Source organism: Gavia stellata, chromosome 5 (genome assembly GCF_030936135.1).
Source record: "Gavia stellata isolate bGavSte3 chromosome 5, bGavSte3.hap2, whole genome shotgun sequence".
Lineage (NCBI taxonomy): Eukaryota > Metazoa > Chordata > Aves > Gaviiformes > Gaviidae > Gavia > Gavia stellata.
In genome coordinates, this window is record NC_082598.1 from 33043876 (window position 1) to 33069031 (window position 25156).

Below are 25156 nucleotides of genomic sequence, written 5' to 3' on the forward strand. Positions count from 1 at the left end.
TGTCACATAATGACAAAATTCCAGAGGATATAAAATCCTAAGACATGCAAGTATATATGTGACTGTATGTGCTATATGACAAGTAGTAAAAAATTGGTTATAAAACTGTGTTGATAAAACTTCAGAGTATTTGAAACTTTTTTTTTCACGCAAGTATCATTTTCTTTTTGTTACTATTAAAAAAAACCCAAAACATCCTGAAGGTACAAATAGCTGAAAGCAAATACATTACTACAAATATGACTTGTTGTCCCTTAATGACAGCTGTACCTCCATTCCCTTGTGTTTGTGTTTTGTCAGTTAGCTGTCAATCTTCCTCTCAAGAATAATCCAGTATTTACTAAAAGGTCTAATTTGAAAGGGGATCAGAGACCCACAGTTGTACTCAAGAAATAAACTTTCAAATTCATGAATCCGTTAGTTTATACAGTGTTCACTCAGATACCTCTTTCTAAAGTAAGTGTTAAGGTTTGTAAATTGGTGTACAGGCTGTGCTTCAGGTGAAACTAAAAATTACTTTGGCAAGAAAGACTACCATGGTTTTCCTCTCTGGCATGTATCTAACTACTCAATCATATAGACTAATTTTTCATGCTCAGTTTTGCATGCCTGGTCATGCCTGCCTAGTATGTCTCACCTTCCTAGTTAATTAGCATTTTAAAAGCAGCATTCCAAATGTACAATATTTCCCCTATACTCGACAAGTTTCTCTGCTATTGCAAATCCAAAAAATAACTTAACCTACTATGGAACTTGCAGTTAGCAGTCATCTACGAAACCTGTAGTTGAAATAACTTAATATCTTTCTCTGAACTCTTTGTGGCTGAATTAGGGGCAGCATCCAATTTGCTTGGAGTAAGTAACTACATCAAACACAGGATTATTCTCGCATTCTACTATTTTTGTTAATTGGATTGTGACTTTGGGGTGATTTGGGATTTACACCTCCCCCTGCTTCTGCTACAAAGTAAACTTTTTTGTTTGTGTTGTTCATAGCTGATTGAATTCAGCAAAGTCTATTTTGGAGTTAGTGTCACAGTAAAGCCTCTCTTTCTTCTCTTCTACTTCCAGCACTAGCATTCAGGTCAAACTACTGTTTTTGCCTCACAGGTTGGAAACCAATTGAAAGAACACTTCGAAATTTCAAAAGAGAAAATATCATAGGTTCTGACTAAGAAATTAAAAACATCTCTGAGTTCAAAAATATTACCCAAAGGTATAGGTTATTATGGTGAAGGCTGTATCCAAAATGGCTGCAATTTCTTTGTCAAACGAAAATGTTACTACAGACCCAGAAAAAAATGGGAAACTTAAGGGTATAGATATTTTCTGGATATCTACAATCATATGACACTTCACTAACCTTAGATTCTAAACCATAAGTTAAATAACAGCAACAAAATGAGCTCAGCTGGATGAGTATTTCAGCTCTTCCATCTCTATAATCTATAAGGAAAACTTTATTTTAGTCTACTAGATGGTAGCTGTCCTTCCTGTGTTACCCCATGACCAGTCTTTGTCAGCACACCAGTGGTGTGAAGATCATCACACTTCCACACTACCCTGGACAAAAGGATTCAGGAGATGGGGTGGGGAAGAAGAGTTCCCACCCTAGAACTTGCCAAGGGGAAGAGTAAAGTTATCTAACCATGGTCTTATCTGGTTGTCTCTACTTGTGTCATCAGTGCTGCCTAATCTTTGTATGGAAAGTAGTTATGGGCATATGGCAGCATCTAGGTGAATATTTTACCTTTGACTAATATTTTTTTAAAAAAGAAAAAAAAAGCTAAATGACCAATGAGGTATATCCCATATTGTGCTTAGCATCAGAATGAGGGCAAAAAGTGCAGGCATATTTTAGAGTTCAGAAAATAGTTCTTATTAGCAATGTGTTTGTGTTTTTAGGGGAATGCTGTTTATGAAAAACATCTCAAAATCTCTTCTGTTTCCTAATTAGAAGAGGTGTCGTAGTTTGGCTTCCATGTGTTAAGCAAGCAGTCTGTACTCCAAAACAACTATTAACAGCTGAACTTTAATTGCAGCTTTTCTTTCATTAGAATAACTGGTTTGTTTGTCTGGGTGTAGTGAAATGTGTAGGAATGTCAGTTTTCTGAGATTTTTTTGCCCTCTTTCTTAAGTTGATTAAAGAGTTGTCATGTTGTTAATCAAAGCATCACAGTTGCAAAAATTTCCTTTCCTTAGGCAGCTAGGCTCAGCTGTGTCATGTAAAATTCCTGAAACTACCAGAATACTGTTTCAGAGATCCTTGAAATCATAACTTCATCTTTCTTAAAGTCTCTCACGTGGGTGCTGTGTGTTGTAATGCCCATTAAACAGGAAGACATTTGTTGTATGCCAATCTATTGGGTAACTTGGGAATTAAGTGCTATAAGGGTAGCAATGTTTTATTCCTAATGAGAGGTTAAGTTCTGTGTTTTTTCTGAAACCCACAAAATAATGATTCATTGAAGGATTGCTGTGTCTCCTGTCGTCTTATTATTTAGTAATTAATAAATGTGGGAGGAGCCCCTCAGAATAAATTCTTATTCAGCTGGTTTTATCAAAGCCTCTGTATAGCTGAGCAGAGTGTTTGCAGCTTCGGGATTTGTCAGATCACCTCTACTAATTCCTTTGATAGCACTTCTAGACACCCTAAATAATGCAGTATAGCTATAAAAACTGTCTAGGGACAACCAAAGCAGCATCATAAACTAGGATTTGTATACTATTTTAAATTATACCAACTATCCTTTCCAGCCAGCTAGTCTGCAAAAATAGGCAGCATTTCTCCACTTTTGCTCTAGGGCTGTGAACCCAGATCATATTCTGTGCTCGGTGCCAGATGGGCTTTGTGGAAGGCAGCCAGCACAGCCTTTTTCAGCCAGCCAGTCCTGTGAAAGCTGGCTGCTGTCTCTGGACTCAGTTTTGTACCCTGGAGGTATTCAAGGAGCGTGTGGATGTGGCATTGTGGGATGTGGCTTGATGGGCATGGTGCTGTGTGGTGTTGGGTGGGTTGGTTTTTGGTGTGTTGTGGTTTGGTTTTTTTGTGGGTGTGGTGGGTTTTGTTTTTGTTTTTGTTTGTTTTTTTTTTAAGGTTGGACTAGATGATCTTACAGGTCTTTTCCAACCTTAGTGATTCTGTGATTCTGTGAACGCAGCAGTAAGCTCATGGAAGATGTAACTCATAGTCATGGAATTAATATATGGGTGAATCAAGGCGTCTGTACGAGATTGTCATGTGTATCTGTGTTATTTAAATTTAAAAAAAATTAAACATTAACTATTTCTTAAATAGGGTAAAATTTATCCATAGATATTAAACTCTCTAATCAAAAGTGGCTGGTATGTTTTATGGTCATGTTTAGTAAGTGGGAGTCTGAACACCTGCACTAACTGTTACGCCACGGATGCTGAGACAGGTGTAAATACATGGAGTTTTATTTGTGGGTCCAAAGTTGATTTTCTAGATTATCATACTACTTTCTACAGTGAAGTGCTTGAGTGTGAACTGAACAAAATCACTAAATGTGCATATTCACCACCTCTAGTAATTCTGTCTATTCCTCACCATTTTGTGTGTGCTGGTGTGTGCACCTTAACTCTTTTCTTAGTCCTGGTCTTGTTGGCCTGTAACTGAGATGGATTGGATTTCATGTAGAGACATTGCTTAGAGCCATTGCTTTCTAGGAATATAATAAATGAAATTTTCACCAGAGTGACATTTTGTTGGCTTATATTTGAGTTGGAGATGTTCATAAAGCTAATAACTGTCTTCAAGAAAGTGTTTATTTCAAGTAGGTTAGTGCTAAACTACAATGTTCTTGTTTCATTGTTAAATAAAATGATGATCCCTGAAAAAACTACTGGCTCATTTAAATAGCTGGCTGCACATTTCTTACTATAGTCAGAAATGGTATTCTTTTTGCAAGAAACACAAATTCATTAATTCAGGATTTCTGTTAGCAGTGAGTTTAGATTTATTTTGTGTTTAAAACTATGTTAAATTTTGAAGCAGTTAAGATTCATTTGCTGATATGCCCTTTTATAACTGGGTATCTGCAATAAAAGAATATCTACAATAAAAGCAATTGCCCTATTAAACACTTGCACATTACCTAACTTGTAAATTAATATGTGATTAGAATAGTTAAAGGTTTCTGAGCTGTTTAGTAAATGAACTGGAGTCAAGACATTTTGTATTTCTTCAGTTTTCAAGATGTTACTTCATATATTACTATATATGAAGTATATATAAATATATGAAGTATATATAAATATAAATTACTCAGTTTTGGTGTTGTTTAAAATCTTTAAAATAAACTCATACCCACGTTATGTCCCCCATCAAAAAAAGGGTTTAAAAGTACTTTGGCAAATCATGTCCATACGCTAATAGATGTTCTACGTTCTTAGCCATTCTCACACATGTGAACAACTTAGGCCCAAGAGAGCATCATCTCATGGTTTTCACATCAGTGGTCATGATAAGGGCTTTTGAGGGCTGGCTGCTACAGGGAAAATAGGCTACTGTACATATACTATCCCCAGCAGATAATAGTATCTTCTATGATGGAAAGAAAACAGGGAATTACATCAGGCTTCTATTTTCAGATTTTCACAGACCTGCCTAGGCTAATAACTTCATATTAAGTCCCCTGTTGGGTTCTTAAGCAAGTTAAAACTCTGATATGCCTGTATGAATTTAACAGATACTACTATGTAGTATCAAATAAGCATATTTGGGGAGCATTGCTTCAAGTGAAGTTATGTGAAACTATGCTGTTCTTTAGAAAACAATATTTAAACAGGTGTAAAAGAGTCAAGAGTCTGAGAGCTAGTTTTTTTTGAGCTGCATAAGATTTTATTCTTAATCTTGCTGGGTAGTATGCTGCTTGTGATGTGTTATACAGTTTACATGGGAAAAAACTTGTCTAGAGAAATATGCATATGATCATGGAAACCCACAATAAAACATTAAATTAATATACCTTGGTGTTTGGTCTCAAAATGTTTGCTTTACTGAATGAACTATTTGTTCTCCATAACATGTTTAACCTTTTCTGAATTCACACTTAGAATGGTAAGGTGTATAAATGGTATTGTGAGAGAATGTTTTAGAACTTCTGCTTTTTAAACACTTAAATACTGATGAAAGTCATGCTACTCCTGGACATTAATTTGCAAACATATAAAACTCTGATGTGATAAAGAATGTTGTGGGACTCTTTTTTGCCCTCTAAATTAAGAGAAAAGAACAAATTCTTATAGCTAATATATGTTCTTGATAAAATTGATGGACTTGAATTGAAATAGGCCATTCTGAAGGCATAATTAAGTAATCCATGACCTTCCTGTAATGTTCCTCTCTTTGATGAATTTCACCCTGAATGTCAATGTAGTAAAGGAAGACAAATTAATAGTGTTTATCCTATTGGTGTGGAATTCATAACTCTCTCTCTTTGGGGCCAGTTAACTAGTGTGTTGCTTCACCTCTTTCCACATATATTAGCTTGAATTTAGCCTATTGTCTCCTCCAGGGGGTAGTCTCCATCTAGAGGTTTCTTCAACATGCGATCCAAATTCAGCTTATCATTAAGAAGGGTAATTATTATCAAAATTGTCTACTTTTGATTGGTTTCCAATACACTTTATTAGATGTGTGTCATGTCTTGTAAACCCTGGACAAGTTATTTCTTAGTTATCCAAAATGATAATACTTCATGAAGTACTTTGTATGGTATGCTATTACTAAATCAACTCAGTTTAATCTGGTCCCTCCACCCCAGCATCCGTCTTTCACATACTCATAAAAAATAAACATCATAATGTTTATTTTAGGAAAGAGTACTGGAGCACCTGAAATCGTGTTTCAATTTTGATCTTGGGTACTCCACAAGTACAAGTACAAGTAAATTAACATATAGCTCACAGAGGCCTTATTTTCAATTACTTTGTTTCTGTTTTATTTACATTGCATTAACAGAAAAGAAGGAAAGAGCACAGATTACACTTAACTCAAGTATTTTACTGAACCATGACAACTATCATTCTTGAAAGGAAATCACAAGCATATGCTGTATTTAGGGAAATTTAAAAATATATTACATTTTTGTTATCCTTGACTTTCCTAGTGAGGGATTATATATATGTGCCATCTGCAGTTCAACAACACTAAATATTTAATGAGTTTACGAATAGTAGATATATATTTAATACAGCCTTGTAGAAATTTGCATGCATTGAACAACTGTTTGTCACTGCGAAAGAAATGGCCTGATTTGGGGACATGATTATTTCAGTCAGCAATTCAAATTGCTTCTATGGAATCAGACCTGAGATACGAGAATGTTGAAGTTGGAAAAGGACCTGTTGTTCGAAGTATCAGTCACTCATGCTTTGGTTCTACTATTAGTCCTATCAGCGTGGCATTTGCTGTTGTATCCATTGTGTGGCTGTGGTAATTGTGTGGCTGTACAGCTCTTCTGCTCAGACCATGGTTGCATCTCTTCTGATGGACTTTGGCTTTGTATCTTACATGGTACTCCCTCTTGATGCCTCTAAAATGAAAGGGAAATACTGAGTTTATTCATTAATTTATTTAAAGCATTTGCCTAGAGCGTTTGTAGCCAGATAGACTTCACAAAGCTTCCAAATATTAAATAATAGTTTGTAGCTTCAAATAAAATTCCATGAGAATATGCACCTTGCATATAGGTCATTCAGCAATCTTCTTATAGAAGGAAAGAAGTATGAAAATGAAACCTCACATGTGACCAGATCCTTTCTTTTGGTTATACGGATATAATTTCAAGAACTTTACCCAATTAAAAGCTGCTGTGGAACTACAAAAAAGTATGGAGAAAACTGGTTGAGAACTGTTGAATAGCTGATTTGTCAAAATTCCTTAAAAAAATATTGTATTTAAATTTATTCTATTTTAAGTAAGTATGAGCCCCAGATGGCCATGAATTTCAAAATTTGATGAGTCAGTGGCCACTGCAGTGTACAAAACTGGTATGTGGGAGTACATTTGCATAAATATATATCCATACAAATATAATCTATGCTTCAAGTGGCCTCACAGTGTTGTCATATGTACGTAGGGAAAGACACAAGGACAAATGCCATGCAATTCTCAGTATTCTCTCTTCAAGAAAAGCTGTTTGCCATCATTTTTACAATAAGTACTGGTATTCTGTCTTCTGAAAACTTCTACTGATTTTTGTCTGTTTAGAACATAGGTCTGAAAGTTCATTGCAGAAAAAACACACCCTGTAATTCCTTTGTGAAGTGGTTAAGATCCATTCCTCATTAGAAATGGGGTGAGGTACTCTCATAAATTCAGGTGATTCACATTATATTGTTGAATGCAAATTATTTTGGTTATCCTTCATCACTGGAACAGTCTTGCACTTTCTTTACTTCTTCACTACCATCTCTCTCACTGACTCACAGCATAGAGGAGATGCACCATGCTGCTCTTTTGAGTATTTGGAGAGCAATGTCTTAGGGAAGCAATTTGAGGAGCCTATTGATCACACACAGTTAGATTTATTACTAGGTAACTTTAAAGAATAATCTGCCTAAGGGCATTTGTAACATAGCAAAGAAGTTAACAGTTAAAATTAATTTCTTTTTTTTTTAAAAAGGCAATATCAGACAATAAACATCTGCCTTATTTAATAATTTAACTGACTGTCTTTCAACTAGTGTACTCTCGCTCTGAGTTAACCTGAGATCTCTTGCCCTCTCAAATAAAGATGAAGCTTGTTTTTTGTGTTTAAGGGGGCTACTCACTTTGCTTTTATCCATTCTTGTCCTCTCTCTGGGGACAGAGCAGTAGGTAACAATTGTCTCTTACTAGCTTTTTAATATACACATAATATTTCCAGAACTAAATCAAAGAACATCCACTTCCTTGCAAGCAAGGCTATGCATTTGGCAACTCACATTTAAAGAAATATAAAGAAATAAAATAAATAAAATATAAATAAATAAATAAATAAATACAATATCAATCCCTATGAGATATTTAGCCAGAAATTCATATTCATCAGCTAGTTTTCAAATTACAGTCTCTGATTCAGGTCTTCTATGCAGGTTTTGTTTGTTTCAGATTTTGGGTTGTTTGGTTTTGGTTGGTTCAAGTTTCAGCATTTGCAAATAAACTGTATCTGCTCTATGTTTTTTTCTTTACATTGAGTATCAGGTGGTAGCTAGGACTCGATCTGTCACCTAATTATTAGTGATAATGAGAATATCTTTGTTTTCATGATTTTGTCTTCTTAAGGACTTAATCTTCTGAGAGACTAGTCTGGTGATGCATTTCATATCTTAAAAGCTTCTCAAACAGCTCTTTCACTTTTATCTCAAGTAGTACTTTAAGAACATGGATATATTTAAATTCACATGGAATATTATGACAAGTTATACTCAATTTCACAGAATTTCACAGAATGATAGGGGTTGGAAGGGACCTCTGGAGATAATACCCGCCCCCCCCCCGCCCCCCCCCCCCCGCCGAGCAGGTTCACCTAGAGCAGATTGCACAGGAATGTGTCCAGGCGAGTTTTGAATATCTCCAAAGAAGGAGACTCCACAACCTCTCTGGGCAGCTTGTTCCAGTGCTCTGCCACCCTCAAAGTAAAGAAGTTCCTCCTCATGTTTAGATGGAACTTCCTATGATCCAGTTTGTGCCCGTTACCTCTTGTCCTGTCACTGGGCACCATTGAAAAAAGACTGGCCCCATCCTCCTGGCACCCACCCCTTAAGTATTTGTAAGCATCGATAAAATTCCCCTTCAGTCTTCTCTTCTCCAGACTAAAAAGACCCAAGTTCCTCAGCCTTTCCTCAACTAAAAAGATGTTCTAGTCCCCTAATCATCTTTGTAGCCCTTTGCTGTACCCTCTCCAGCAGTTCCCAGTCCTTCTTGAAGTGGGGAGCCCAATGTTTGTAACTAATGTAGCAGAGGAAGAGGGAGAATCTCCCTCATTTTGTGCATGTTTGCAGCCCTTCAAATTTTTCCTTCCTTTTTTGCTATCATAGCTAGTTAACAATAAACACTAACAACTTCTGAATAATATGCTATATGTTCTTAATAATAAACTTACTAAATGAGCCCATTAACAATAACTATTTTGGGGGGAAAAAAGTAGACTATGCTAGGTTTGCATTTAGTATTAACATCTGTGATTGCTTTTACTACAATTCCATATAAACAAGACAGTTTACAAATTAGGATTTTTTTATGGACACAATTGTACCTTCATGGAGAAAGGTGGAATAGACTTTGTATGAAGAAACTTCACTCAGAGTAAGACTAAAATAGACTGATTTTTCAAAAGGCAAGGTTCAGTTTTAACTTTTGTCAAAACCAAGCTGAGGCATGTCCTTGATTTCATCACCTCCCTTCTCAAAAATTGTATCTCCTCAGCAAATAAATGCGTGTTCTTTATTCCACACTAGCAGCAGTGTGAAAAAGAGTCCAGCATAATGCACTTCTGTATGATAAATATTACATTCACTGTATATATGTGCTTTGCCTAAATATGCTGGGTTTAACACTTTTTTACTAAAGATAGATACATACATAAACTGTGCTGTTTACCTGTAGCTGTTGCTGTCCGTATTTTTCTGTAAAACAGGTTTTATTTTGATTCTCACATATCCAGTTGTGCCATTTTCAATGGATTTCTTTGTCTTAAAGAGGATTGGTTTTCATTTTTATTTTACAGAGTTACATACATGGAAGCAGTCAGGCTCAGTTTGTTGCAGAATCGCATATTATTCTTTTGCTGAGTATCCTTCAAACTGGTGATGAATAGAAAAAGCTGAGGCACGGTATGCTGTTAAATGAAATTGCTCTGACAGTGAATATCATTGAACTTTTGAGCAGGTATTATATTTTGGCTTACTATAAGTTTAAGTAAATATTCAGTGTTGTTGCTATTTACTGCTAAATAAAGCTGACATTGCTTTTCACTAATATGTACCTTGTTATCTCCTTTGTTACTCTTATGCCTTGTTACTAATCTTAGTGTTTTTCCTTTCAATCTTATCTTTTCAGTAGTAGAAACAGACTTTCTAAGCTTTTTCACTCTTTATTATAAAAGTTAAAAAACTTATGTTAAAAATTGCTTTATTTCTTTTAACTGACAAGGAAAGCATACTGAAATTTACTAATCATACATGATGATGATTTGTTCTCCAGTAGCCTTTGTTTTTTGTTTTTGTTTTTTTTTTCCCCCACCTAATCTAAACAGTTTACTACTTCTCCTTGAAGCAAATAACCCAGTCACATTTGTTCTGACATCATCTCCTCACAGAAAGACTCTGAGACCTACTTTTACTCTTTCATTCTTACTGAGTCAGAGCAAGTTAAATTAAATTTTTTTGTGACTAGGTTTTAATAATCTGTAAGACAAACTCATATACTATCTGGTTTCTTTAAACCCTGCTTCTAATCAGCTTTGCTCATTGAATGAAAACTGTAGTCAGTGTTAACCACTATTAAAATACAGTTATTCCATCACAGATACCTTCCTCTAAGGAGAACAAGAGGAGGAAAATAACATTTCTAAATTTGGGCTCCTTTTCTTGGGAAGAAAGAGTTAAAGATAAATAGCTTTACCTGAAACCTCAGTGATTATTAATTTAATTGCTACATTTTTTAAAGTACACAGAGACAGCTATTATATTTCAGATTAAAAGTTTCCTGTATAATCGATGCATCTTATTAGTATCATCTTTATGCTTTCTTTTGTATAGCCACAGGTTTTTTTTTTGTTTTTTGCTTTTCCCGAACTGCCACAATTTAAACAAATCTGTTACCTAAAACAAATCCTGTTGGCTGCTTGAGAATGGGAAAAGTAAACCCAAAAAACAGATTAAAACAAAACTTTTGTTCATGACATATTTTGTTTGTCTGACTCAGGCATGAAAGTGACATTTTTTGGTTGGCAGAGACTGTCTTTAAACTTGGAATTTGGCTAACCTACATTAAAGCAGCTGGCTGAAAGAATCCTTTCAGTGAGGTTGTTTGTTGCCACTTGCAAAAAGAACTCTCTAACGTTTCATTTCATGGCTCAGTACTACTGAGCTGATTTTTTGGTCACACACAAATTTCACAAGTGACATGGAATCTTGACAGATTTTAACAGTTATGTATGAAAGAATTAATATTTCTTTATCCTTTCAATGTTGATAGTAATTATTAGCTGCTTCATTGCTTGTTCATTATTTGTTTTTTCAGGAAATGTTGCTAGAAAATGTGGGAATTAGCAAAAAAGTATGCCAGATTGATAAACAGTAGTACATTCACTTTATCCTTTAAAGTTTAAAAGAGGCATTGAATTTTAGAACAAGACATTACTATGCTGGTAATGTACATGCTTCATTTGGTTGCTTCTTTTCACTTTGTGGTAGTAAGAACAAGGACAAGGTTGTCATTTCTTGCTAGGTGTTGAAATGCAATGTTGTGTTTCTCTATAAAATGAATTTTTAATATCTCTGATGAGAAAATATTAATTTCCATTGCATTTCTGTACTTGCTTTTAGATAGTGATTCTACCCAGTCTGCTAGATGATTTCCATATAAAGATCAGCTGCTTTTTCCAGAGCTGTGGCTACATAATTAGAACATGGGTAAGGAGGACTTGTGAAGATGTTAGATATTCAGTTTCAATTATATTATAAAGCAAAATTAGATTCAGTGAAATCTATGCAGTTATTGATTACATAATAGGAGTATGCCCAGAATTTTAATAATATTTTAAACAAGTAGTTTTAGTCCTAACAGATGGCTACTACATCTTCGTAGTAACACAATGGAAGTCACTTGTAATAATACAGCATGTACAATGTTACATCAGTAAAACAATTCTAAAGAAAAAAAGGCATTTTGATTATTTTTGTACTTACTTTTATTTCTATGATTTTTTTTAGCAGTCAAAATACTGATTTTGCATTTAGCAGCAGATCAGACTAGCTGAAATGGGTTAGATTTAACACTTTCTGAAGACATTAAAACTTAGACTAAGCAAGCTCCTCAGAACAAGGAGGCATTTCCAAAGTCCCAAACCAGGTTCTGATTCATTCTGAGGTTCCTTAGAGGTGGCTGATGAGGGCCATTTTACCGAGTCCACAGTATCTTATACTGTGGGTGAATTTTCCTTTTACAAATTGAAGAAAAAAAATCACCATATTTTGACATAGATCTTGCTGAATTCCAGGCTGCAGAATAGTGAATAAAAATTTGAGAACGCTTTTAAAAACTGAGAAATGGTCCTTCATGTAAAAAGTAGTCCCCGTAATTCTGATATTCTTTTTACCTTATGAAATGAGGATTTATAGATCATTCAGACTCACTTGCCCATGCTAATTCTAGATTGCATTGCTTGAGGTGAAATGCTTGTGTGGTCCAGAGGATGTGGAGACACCAGGCTGGCTGAGTACAGAGGCAACTCCAGCCAAACTCCAGCACAGCATGGCATCTCTGCCTTTGTACTTGTTCTAGGAGCATTTTAGAGCAGAACAGTTTAGTTCTACCCTGCCAAAGCAGAGATCTCACCTGTCTAAACTGTAATATATCCAAATCCACAGAGTCGTCTTGGCATCCCAATGCAATTTTCCCATTAGTAGGAATGCAGTACAAAGTACCTGCTTGCCCATGCTCAAACTGATCCAGAGTTGATAAGCTTTGCTCACAAACACTTTTGCCTGCTCAGTCATTCAGATGGCACTCAGGAAAGAGGCTGTTATCTTTGGTATGGATCAAATACATAGAGCTGACATCCAAAACTGTGCCTGAGCTAGTCAAAGTCCTTGTGGATGAGCACCTAGCAGAGAACAGTGAGAGAACATGGTTGGATATGATGGTGCTTGTTATATTATACACTCCTGTGACTTTCAGGCTATTACTATTCTGCAGCTTTGAGGGGTTTATGTTATGCTGACAACATGACCGTTACTCAGTTTTGTTGTTATTTGGCTCCCCTTTCTCTTGCCTTGGAGAGATAACTTCAAGAAATATTCATGGAAATCATATAAATGTTGGTTGGCAACCCTTTCCTGATAGAAATGGGGTCATAAATAATAACAGTCAGTGGAAATGATCAGGTATTTATAAAAAAAAAAAAAAAATGCAGGGTAGTTCTACATTCTTGGAGAGACAAGGTAAAAGGAACTAAAGACAAGAATATTGAAGTATGTTCTAGAGTTAGGGAGGATAGGGTTATTAAGAAGACATAGAGGCAGAAGAGAGATAACCGTGGAATTAAGAGCTGTCATTTTCTAAGAGGAACAATGTGAAGTAAACTGCATAATTAGTATTACTGTTGTAATTAAATATAGTTGAATACAGATAGAGTATGTTGACTGTTGTAAAACTGAACAACCATTGGAGTATGCCATGTTGGGCTGTAAATATGGCTCTGGGTGTGAAGATACAGTGAGAAAGATAAGGAATAGTAAGGTTGGACAGGCTGTGTTGAAGTTGAAAGATTTCTTCAATTCTTCAATTTCTCCCTTTGTTAGACACTAATCAGTACTTCTAATGAATGTCCATTTTAAACAAGTTTTTGTGTCTTCCCTGGAGAAATAAAACTGATTTGAATGTAATGTGTCATATTTTTTTCCTTTTGCAGTAACAGTGAATCTTTGTTATACAGAGTAAGTTTAAAAGTTACAGTAAATAACTTTTCAGTTATTTACTGTAAATAAACAGAGTTTCAGTTATCAAGCAAATTATTTGTTGTACAGGAGATAAATCTAAACCATTATTATAGGAATTAGCAGTTACTATTAACTATTAACCTGATAATCTTTTTCATTATTACTATTAACCTTAGTTAACACATGCACCTAAGTAAAAATGGAAAAGTCTTTCCAGTTTGTTAATTTGAATTCCCAAGGCAGAGTTTAATGTGACAGCTGTGTAGGTGGATACAAGATGTTGATTGAGAATGAAAATGAAATTTGATTGGTTGCAAAGAAAAAGAAAAATCTCTTCTGTAGCGTTAAAATTACACCTATTATGAAAGACACTTCCTCTTCTACAGAGTGAATTTAAATGAAGTATATTGAGTGCCTCTGTGGCGTAAGGAAACTTAACCACAGAATGAATTTAAATGGGAGATATCTTTCTGTGTGTCAGTAGGGCTTGTGCAAAGTCACTGAGCATAAGAACCTGAAATTTTGAGTCAAAGTCAGTAGAACAATACTCATTTAGCTCTCGGTAGTAAGACTCTTATCAGTCGTGCATAAAGGAATCAAATTATGTTCCCCAGAGATTATGTAAAAGTGAATGATGATGACAACTAAAGCAGTGAGATAAGGTTTTTGTATGCTTAATCTTAAGGATAAGAAAAAAGGGAATACCACAGTGGAAAAAGATAGAACTAAAAGCACAAAATTATAGCATATTTAAGCATGCTTCTTAATTAACTGTGGAAATCAACATCCAAATCAGAACACATACCGCACATTTTATATTATTTACTTGTGTTATCCACCAGTACTGTCTGTTAACCTTGTAGGCTCTTCTGGCTCTTCCGGAGGCTGCCTGACTCCTCCTAGCTGTAGTGAAGCATAAGCTGATGATAGCTAGAAAAATCAAGAAATTTCCTTCTGTTAGCTCATTCTCCTACTGCTTGACCTTAAAATAATTCGTATTACGACCTTTTAAGAAAGATACTAAAGTCTCTTAGATGTCAGAGAAATATGCAAAGACCTTAAATTTACATGGGCGTTTGTCAGTGCAGCATACAACATCTCTTTCACCAGCTAATTGAATGATACTGGATTTGGTAAATTACCTTCAAATACGGAGTGTGTCCTCTGTATGAAATTACCAACTCTGTAGTTCAGTGATTTTCAACCATTTTCAATTTCTGGCTCTAAAATTTTCCAATGGAAGTGCAGCCCCCTGCAAAGCAAATTTAGCTGTCGGCTGCTCTGGCAATTGCCCCATTTTTATTTGCATTTTGTAAATACCTGACTACTAGTCAACAGACCAAGAGGCATTCACTGACTGCAGGCTGAAGACAACAGCATTTTTAAGGGTTTCTTTAGGCATCAATTAATAATTTTAATGGTTACTTTAATTGTTAAGAAACATATTTGTTTGAGTGGCTAAAAAATGCAGAAACATAGTCCGAAGTTAAACATTTTATCTTCTGGACCCACAGATAGATTTTACTAAATTGAATAGTCCTCAAATTCATTCAGCTAAGAATAAACTGTGTCTATTAAGATATTGCACAGGTCTGTAACCGTGAAGGAAAGTATAATGCCAGCCTGGAGCCATATTGATGATGATTTATGATATAGAAAAAAAAATGTGTGATATTCTTAAAAAGATTTATGGGTGCTTAGAGAAAGCGAGAGAGATGGTGTGTGTGCATGCTGAAGGATTAAGTGTGTACTAACAAACAGATGAGACAACATGCTAAAACAAGTCTAGTGTTTGAAATAAAGTGCTTGAAAATAAGGTAGGTGTTTGGAATAAAGTGTTGGAATAGTGAGAGAAAATTATATAGCATCATAAATGCTTCTAAATAGCTCAAATGGAGTTTGTTTTAGGCAATGTATCTGTGTTTAAAAGTTAAGAAATGAAGCTATTAAGAAAAAATAATTCAATTATTTTAATCTCTGGTATGCTTAACATTCAGGAAACTAAAGTACTGTTACACATGTACCTGTTCTGGAGAAGTGTATACTTCCGTGATTTGTATGCCTCTAGGCAAGAAAATTTGTAGAGACAAATTATAATATGTAAATAAGGTTAGAAAAAAATATTTATTTTGTACACTGGCAAACTACACTATAAGAATTTGCAAGATGGAGAGGACTAACCCTGAAACTCCATCAGATGTAATTTACAAAACCAAAAAGGTCATAAGGGGGTTTGGAGCACAAGCCTTATGAGGAGTGGTTGAGAGAACTGGGCTTGTTTAGCCTGGAGAAGAGGAGGCTCAGGGAAGACCTTATCGCTTTCTACAACTACCTGAAAGGGGGTTGCAGAGAGGTGGGTGCTGGTCTCTTCTCCCAAGTGACAAGTGATAGGACAAGAGGAAGTGGCCGCAAGTTGCGTCAGGGGAGGTTTAGATGGGATATTAAGAAAAATTCCTTCACTGAAAGGGTTGTCAGACATTGGAACAGGCTGCCCAGGGAGGTGGTGGAGTCACCATCCCCGGAGGTATTTAAAGGATGTGTGCATGAGGCACTTAGGGACATGGTTTAGTGGTGGACATGGCAGTGTTAGGTTAATGGTTGGACTTGATGGTCTTAAAGGTCTTTTCCAACCTAAACGATTCTATGATAAATAATAAATGTAAAAATCATCTCCCCAGAGTTAATTTTAGGTGATCCTAAAAGCCAACACCAATATGAATAATTAGGATGCAAATCAGGCTGAAAACCCCTGAATGTTTGATTAGTGATTTAGCACAAACATCGTCAGGTATCTCTATGCTACTTTGTTGCAGTTGAGTTAAAATGGATTCCAGAGTCTTTCTCTTCTCCTGAAGCTTTTGTATGGCCTTTCCATTGTCAAGTGTCCAAGAGCATCACAAGAGGGACGGTTCCATCAGAATATCTGTGGATTAGAAAGACAGTCTCATAAATTGAAGCTGAAACTAATCGAATGAATAATAATCTTTTTCACTATAGGAGATTCTATATTAGTATCAAAGTGATTCTCTGCTCTGTTAAAATGATGAAAAAGCATCAAAAAGGAAAGTGGTGTAGTTTGTTTGGCATTTAAATGGTTGAAAAGCAAACATCCAGCTACTTCACTGTTGTGAGTTGCATATTTCAAGGATTTAAGGGGAACTCCAGTGCCAAGACTCATGCCATAATTCCTAAAATTCTTGAAAAGCCATTTGGTGTAGCTGAAGCTGGAAGGTTTTAAGCTGAAAGAATTTTCAGGGTTATTGTGAGTATCAGTATAACTAGATTTCAGGCCATTAAAAAACACTGAAGTACATCTTGGTTGTGTAAAATTCATGCTTTAAATTAAATTCATATTCAATGATATATAATTTATAAAAATATATAAAATAAATAATATAAATATATTAATATTAATAATATAAATTATAATATATTAATATTATAATATATTAATAATATATTATATTATATATAATATATTAATATTATAAATAATAATTAATATAAATAAAAATATATAAAATGAATAATTTTCAGACTATGTTCCACTTTTTCAGTTGAGTTAGGAGTTAACCTTCTTGACTGAGATGAGACATACAGTGACTGGTATCTTATATGTGCCTCCTTCCTCAGCCCTCAAGGCCTGTTGAATCATCCACTGGGATGGTTATGGTCTAATTGAGAACTGATTGCACATTGAATAGCATAAGTGGGATATTGGAGTCATTGCTCATTGTTTCCTGAACTGAAGCAAGTCTTGAAAGAAACCATGAGATTAGTTTCATTGCAGAACCATACTCTTTGCATTCATTAATTTCTTCAACCTGTGATAAAAAAATCGGATTCTCGAGCTGGGAAAAGTGGCTAATACCTTGCTTTCAAGAACTGCAGGCAGCTGAAGAATATTTCCTAAATAGAATGACTAGAATGCATGTTACACATCGATTTTTTCAAATGTAAGTTGAAAGTTAAATCTGCATGGAAATGGTTCAGATAAAGAACCTGTAATGTGGTCAGTATTTCTGAAATTCTAGCAGGTATTTTAGAGATTTATGTATTAGTAGGAAAAAGTTAAGACAAATATCTCTTTCATTAGTGAAATATGCCCCCCTCATAAGGGGCCAGCAAAGAATTTCTCATGTTCTAATTATCACCCCCCAGAAAAAAAAAAAAAACTAAAAAAAGAAAAAAAGAGAATAAAAAACACCATAGATTTTCCTGTTGATCATATTACTCCTTCACAAAAATGTATGTTGTTTTCTTTGTTCCGTATGTGATAAAGTGAACCAGAAGTTTTTAAAGTTTGTGTGATAAACTATCCCCACTTTAGTTAACACTAAACTGAGCACAGACTCGAGTGGATGAATATTTTGTTCTCTAGTTTTTCTTGCTCATGTGTTATTAAGCAACTGCATGAGCTGCAACTCAAAGGTAGTTGTTTCTTTATGTGTATAATGCTAATGCTGGATTTTGTACTCGTGGCAGAAATCCAGCAGAATATGAATGAGACCACCAAACTTTTTTCAGAAAAAGTAACCAAGTGTTAGTCAACCTATTTTTCTCTCCTTTTATTCCCCACTCACTACTAATTAGGACTAAATCTCTGAAGTAAAGATATAAATTATATATCACATTAATAAACTTATGAACTATCAGGTTTTCTTCCTTTTGGGCATTCTGGCTGGAATTAACAGTGATTAAATTTTCTATTAAAGTATGCTAATAAAAAGTGTCCAGAATTTACTAGTAATCACTTTCATGCTGTAGGGTATCTGTCATTCTGGAGTTTATTGATCCAATCTTTTTTTGGGTTTTTTGGGTTTGGTGTTTGGGATTTTGTAATACTTGTGATCAGGCATCTTGATTTTTGGAGGGCTAAGTATTATGCTGTTACTGCTGATCATTTTTTGAATAGTCTTTTTGATGATCACTGTCTTTTTCATCCTATTTTAATACTGTTCTTCTTCATGTATCAAAACATTCAGAACCTTTTCAAAAGCACTAACTAAATAATATATGTTGTCAATTTCTATGAAAAGGTTGGAAAAGGAGCAGCATAAGTTCAATATGTAAAAGTGAAATAATTCCAAATTTGAGAAGACATATAACTGGATTTACACAGAAAAAAAAATTGCTACAGAGGGATACATTTATCAGAAAACAAGAGCATCTGAATTTAAAACATTTGCTAGCCATGGTTTATCTGAGTGCCGCATTCCCCTCATCTTTTCAGAATAGTTTTGTAATGCATAGTCAGGGAGATAAAAAGTAATTAGAAAATAAGTACATCTTTTGATGCCATCTCATTTTTTGCAGATGGAAAACTGTCCAGGTAACCACTTGCTAAAATTTTACATTCTGTACTGCTAGAGAAATATGATACTGTAAAATATTATTTTCAGAGCTAGGACTGTTGCTTTCTTTTGTAGAATATCAAAATAATGTAAAGACATAACATACAATGTTAGAAACAGGAGCGAAAAATAATAAGCAATATATTTGGTGGTAAAATTGCATTGAAATCACAACTCAGTAAGACTGAATTTTTACTTCAACATCACAGAGCTGAGGCAAGTGACATGCTCAGTGTTAAGAGTGTGATGTTACAAAGCTGATGTCATTGAAGCTAAAAGGCAACCAGTGAAGCTGAAAGCTCAACATGATGAGTAAAGTTAGAAAGCAACCACTGAAGCAGAAATAGTGGCAATGTGAGGGAAGCTTTAGGGGTAATGATGTGAGACTCCAAAAGAGAGCAAAAAAAAGTCAGCACAGTTCAGTTGGTTACAAATCTAAAATGCCCAGTTGCAGAGCAGTTACTTTTGTGAGACTGTTCTTTCTGATGGTAAGAAAAGTGAACTAAACTCATGGTCTGGTAAGAAAATAGGAACTAAGTTACAGAATGGTTGTCTGCCAAATGGCTTTTTAGTGTGTAGTTGGTTGGTTGGTTTGTTTCTCAGAAGCAACCAGGGAAGGGGAATAACAAAGGACCACATTATGTGCAATATCGCATGAGATAATCAAGCAAATAAATTCCATTTACAAAGCAGTCCAAAACCTCTGCAGAAAGTAGCACTTCCCTGAGAGGCTCTGGTGTGTTCCTCACATCTTGGGGCTGTTTTTTTTCCAATGACTCAGTTAAACTTAGAATAAAAGCACTACTATAAATTTAAGTGAGTGATTGGTAAAATATGCTACATTAGGGGCTTTTCTTAATAGGTTAGAAATATATGTGGAATTTTTTTTTCTCAGCCATTCTTCTTGCAGCTTCCTCAATTAATTATTTTTTATGCTTTTGTAACTTTTGAAAGCAGAGAACTGAATGATTCTCTTGACATTCTTTCCAATTCTGTTTCCTACTTGAAGCATAGCAGTAGCACAGGAGATTTCTAGTCTCTTATGGTCATGAATCTGAATCTTAACAGGCAAAATTTTTAGGAAGTAATTTTTGCCTTCCCTTCCAATTTGCAAAATCTGGTGGATTCCATGGTTGGTTTTTTTCCTAATATTTTGTGAATTTTTTTTAATATTTTTCAAGTCTAGTAATAAACTTCTAGAAAACTTGAATATAACCATTTATTCATAAGAGTGACCTTATGCATTATACCTTGTGCACATGTGTGAAAAAGTAATTTGGGCTACTAGTGTGTTTCTAGTAAGTGTCTAATTCAGGATTGTAGGTAGATGTCTATGTTGTTAAAACTCATATTTCCTTGATGTTGCCTGTTGGGTGAGATGGGCATCTGCCTCCTTTCACCATCGGTGTTTGCTTTTGATAATCCTGTTATTCTTCATTTGACTTTTCTCATTCTATGTATATGAAATTTGGAAGTCTCAAATCTGAATCAGGCTGCTAATCTCTGTTGAAGTGTGATGATGTTAGTGTTGACATTTCTAAATCCTTTTGCTCAGGCTCAGCTTAATTGAAAGTGTATAACTGAAATTTCAGATGTCTTTAAGCATTTTGGTCTAATTTTGAATATTTCTAACATGAAAAATATTAATATGAATGTTGATAGGATTAATGCAAGTATAATGTTACAGAATGCAGATATTGTTTATGGATGTAGCATGTTTGAAGTATCTCCCATGCATTATCTGTGTGCGTAAATAGAAACATCATCTCATTCTTAAAGCTTGTAGTCAGCCTGCTACCTAGCCCTGGGTTAAGTAATGCTTAAAAATCCAACCTTATTCAGGAATCACTTAACTCTGGTGAAGTTCGTATTTCCTGAAGTTGTGAGATATAGCTCCCATGATACACTCATGCTTCAGTATGGCATTCAGGTATGCCTCCTCTTTAGAACAGATGTTATGCACAGTAGTAACCATTGCTTTTTTTTTATACAGTTTCAAATAAACAATTAAGTGAATGGTTTAAGATCTTGCTAAATTAGTTAAATTGTTATATCATTATGTACTTGTTCACATTTGTAACAGTTATAATGAGACAATAAAACATGGAAAGTGACTGAGGACTTTGCCTCTGAGATGTTTCTCTGCTAAACTATTAAGCAATATGACACTAAAGAGGGAGCTAATGTCTTATCTAAAAGCAGAGAATGATAAAGCAGTCCAACTGCTTTAGTTTGCATCAAATAACCAATGAATTGTGTGCAGTAACACTGAATGTTTTCTGGTTCTTACAGTTTTCATTTTTTAAAATCCTTTACTACCAATATACAGAATATTGTAAGGTATTGGGGAATAGCTTTTTCCATAACTGTCCAAAATTTGTGTGTCCTACTGGATGACTTGGCCTTGAAAGTTTTTTGAACCTTTTTTCCTTTTTTGTTTAGAATGCACAAAGGAAAATCTTACTAAATGTTTTTGCCACAGGTGAGTGTATTGATACAGTACACATTGCGATATGCAGTTTTATATACAAATACTTTCTTTCATTTTATGAACTTGAAAGCTTTAGTTCATAGATGTACCTTTGTGGCTTTCTGAGGTATCCACACATCTGCTGTTTTCCTTGACAATGGTGATACAGATGCTGCTATCACCATGGGAATGGTACTCCTGAATGAAGCTGCTACCTCCAAAGGGGATGTTGGAAAAAGGAGAAGTAAGTTATTTAGTACAACTAAGACAATGTTTAGACAATTAGAAGACATTGAGAAATTACAAATGAATATCTGGTTAAGTTTTCAGAAGGTCTCTACCTTAAACCAATTTTTACCTTTTGTGGGGTGGAGAACAGGAGAGTATAAAAATTCTCTTGATAAAACTGCATTCATATGAAGCTGTAACAGTAGAAAAATGTTTTAAGCATACTCAGCCAAGGTACAGCTTGTAACAGCATCTACACTACGTAGTACTGCATAAATGCTTTTTGGCTCTTGAATTATATTGAAAGTCAGCAACATAAAGAACAAGAGTTTCAAAACATTGTTTTCAAAATTGATTTAGGCATTTAAGATGCTTAAGATGACAACATCCAAAGGAGTGTGAAAATTCTTTTACTTGGTACGCTTTGCCAGTATCATGGCTCCAGAGGAAGGTGAATGCCCAACAGTAGATGTAATACAGAACATATCCTAATCTGTAATGTCTAAAGATTCTTAGCCTCAAGTGCAAGTTTTATGTTTTTCTGAATGTTGTTGTCATTCAGATTTTTTGGCAATGCATAGCATAAACACACAATATGAAAGTATTTTATCCAAATGTAAACTTTCTAACTGTTATGTCTAACAAACTTTTACTGAGTATGACATAGGTTGAAACAAATATGCCCATCTGCCTTTGTACCTTTTATAATTTTTTTTTCATATCCCCTGCCACTTACTCTTTTTCTTGTGTAAGGCATTGAAGACCTTTGAAAGATACCAGGCTTCCTATGTTGCTTCCCCTTTCTTTCTAGATTAGTTCTTTAGCTTCTTCTATGTAATACACAGTATTGCAGATAGGGCTGGCCAACTGTTTTCTATAAAAGCATTCTATAATTCTTTATAATAGCTGATTGAATGTTGCCTAGAGATCTCTAATCTATAGTGATTTGAGAGTCTCCTTCAATGAGCTATAAATGTATAATTTAATTCTGAATATCTTACAGTATCTAGCTTTAATACTGTTGTCAAAAGAGACAGTGACATGAGTTTAATTGGAATATGATCTTAGATCACGATTGAGATCTGGGTCTGTGAACATGGACACAGCAAAGTAACAGTGGGCTGCAATACAAATTCAGACTCTATTCTGCTTGTGGCCATTATGTGAATGCTTCCCAGGTGCCTGCCTTGCACTGTTCATGCTTTGCAATTTATTTATCCATGCTTTGAAATCATATTTGTGAGTGGTGATTTCTTTATAATGAAGTGTGTTTATAAGATTTGTACATGGCTAGTTTTCTCAAAATAACTGCAGAAATTTTATATTTCAATTGACATATGTCAGTTTCCACATGGTCAGTTTTAATGAAAAAATGCGACATTGTCAGTTTCCCTGGCTTCATGGTTGCTCATCCTTCGCTCAAAGCCAGCACACTTTTGAAGCATGAATATTGCAATTAAATAGCAAAGGTTTGGCTAAAGTGGGAATAGTATAAAAGAAGCTTTTAAAATCAAAGTAGCTCACTAGAACCAAAACATTAGATAATGTAGATGAGCTGTATCTCAATTATATGCATCAGCTTGTAACATGTTGCCTTTTAAAAATTTATTTACATGCAATTGAGTGAGCTATCATGATCAAAAAGGTTTTATGCTGTTATTACATAGGGTGCCAATTGGTGTTCCAAATTTTGTTAATTTAAGCATTTACTTTGCTAATTCATTCTTTGCCTGAAAAGGCTCAAAGTGCTTGCATCTGGATGCTATCAGAAGGTCTATGTCATTGTTATTTATCTATCAAAACTTAAAGATTTATATTGCTATAAAGTTAAGAGTAAAAAGTGATTTGGCTACCAGCCTTGGAACGTAGAACAATGAAATGTTTTAGCCACTAAGAACTAGATAAAGTAGTTACTAAACTGCCTTTGCTGTTACTTCAACCTTAGATGGTTGACTAGAGAGAACATGATTCCATTAGTCAAGGAATATTTTTCTAAATGTAATTTCTTTTCCAAAAAGAACAAACAAATACCTGAAATTACATTGCTTGAGATCTATAATTTACAGGGTTATTAAATGCATTGTCAGCAGTAAGGCGTTTGCATCCACATACATTTGAGTTGCAAGTTGCTGCTCTTTTTTGTTGAAAATACATTCACACTGGCAAGTTATTTTTTCTTAATAACCATAAATATTATTTCCATATGTGTTTGACATCCTGTCAGAAGATAGTGGGCATCAGTAGTCAAGGCAGTAGCGTTTTTGTATTTAACTGTGTCAAAATTCTCCATAAATGATTGACATAAATAATATTCTTTGTAGAGATTCCAGTTTTAAATCTTTTATGGGCTAATAAACAAAGTTATTTTCTTTCCAGTAATATGTCTGGTAGGCCTGGGTCTGGTGGTCTTTTTCTTCAGCTTCCTGTTGTCGATATTCCGCTCCAAATATCATGGCTACCCATACAGGTAATCTCATTAAATTGTCATCTCATAGATTTTAATAGTTTTGTGTAAGTTTAAGAATAGCTTTCAGGTAAGCAATCTGTAAATTTTACCACTGAAGTCTATGGGAGCTGGAAGAAGCCGGAAGAGTGGTGATTAATTCAAGCAAACGAAAAAGGGCTGGAAAGCTAATGTTAACATGACTTAATGCAGACCAGTTAAATGGGTTTGAGCACAGAGGCGTGGCATACACAGTGCCCCATGAAAAATGCAAAAGAAAACATGTGTTTGAGTTTATAAACCTTTATTAGATATTTATTTGTGTATCTTTATAACTAAGATGTACATAAGACCACAAAACCACCAAACCAGTGTACAGTGCTGAGCTATGATTTATCACTAAAAGTAATCTCTTCTTTTGTCAGCACACCAGAGAGGAAAGAAAAGGTTATAGTCTTTCTTAATTATATGTACAGCTGTCAATTAAGCAGTTATAATTTGTCTGACAAGTAGAAAAGTAGTAAAGAAAATACAGTTCTTGCATTTTGTAGCTGGATGCTTTCAGCTGGGAAGTCACCTATAGAGGTAGTCTAGAGTTCTGATTCACATCTTGCTGATCTGTTACATATTTTTTTAGTAGTCTGTCAGGAACAGATGGCTCATAGTATTTTCTTGTGATCCTGGTAGCATTTTCAGATGTACATGAAAAAGCCTAGCTAGAGGAAAAGGAAAGGTGCAATTAAGCAAATCTTCAGTGCTCTAGTAATAATGGACCAGGCTACTGAGGTAAAAGCAATACAGTGACATTTCCCGAGTCCTCAAGCTTGTGGAACAAAACAGACTCCTGTTCATTTTTCTCTCCCAAAGCTTTGTTTTGTTTGTGTCCTTTTCCTGTTTTTCTGTTCTCCAGGATTAGCAATTTTGTTCCACTGATTTTTGATTCTATTTGAAACTATGCTGTTCTTCCCATTGCTTCAGTCTTTGCTCCTT

The 25156-nt window shown here is 34.8% G+C and overlaps 1 protein-coding gene across 1 annotated transcript in view; it reads left to right on the forward strand.

Moving 5' to 3' along the window:
- TUSC3 (tumor suppressor candidate 3) overlaps positions 1-24194 on the forward strand; it is a 75087-nt gene extending 50893 nt beyond the window's left edge. Inside the window, exons 6-8 of the mRNA XM_059817932.1 lie at positions 9735-9798; positions 21665-21739; positions 24100-24194. Of these exons, the coding sequence (XP_059673915.1) occupies positions 9735-9798; positions 21665-21739; positions 24100-24194 (234 nt within the window). The remainder of the gene's footprint in view (positions 1-9734; positions 9799-21664; positions 21740-24099) is intronic.
- Positions 24195-25156: the final 962 nt, after the last annotated feature.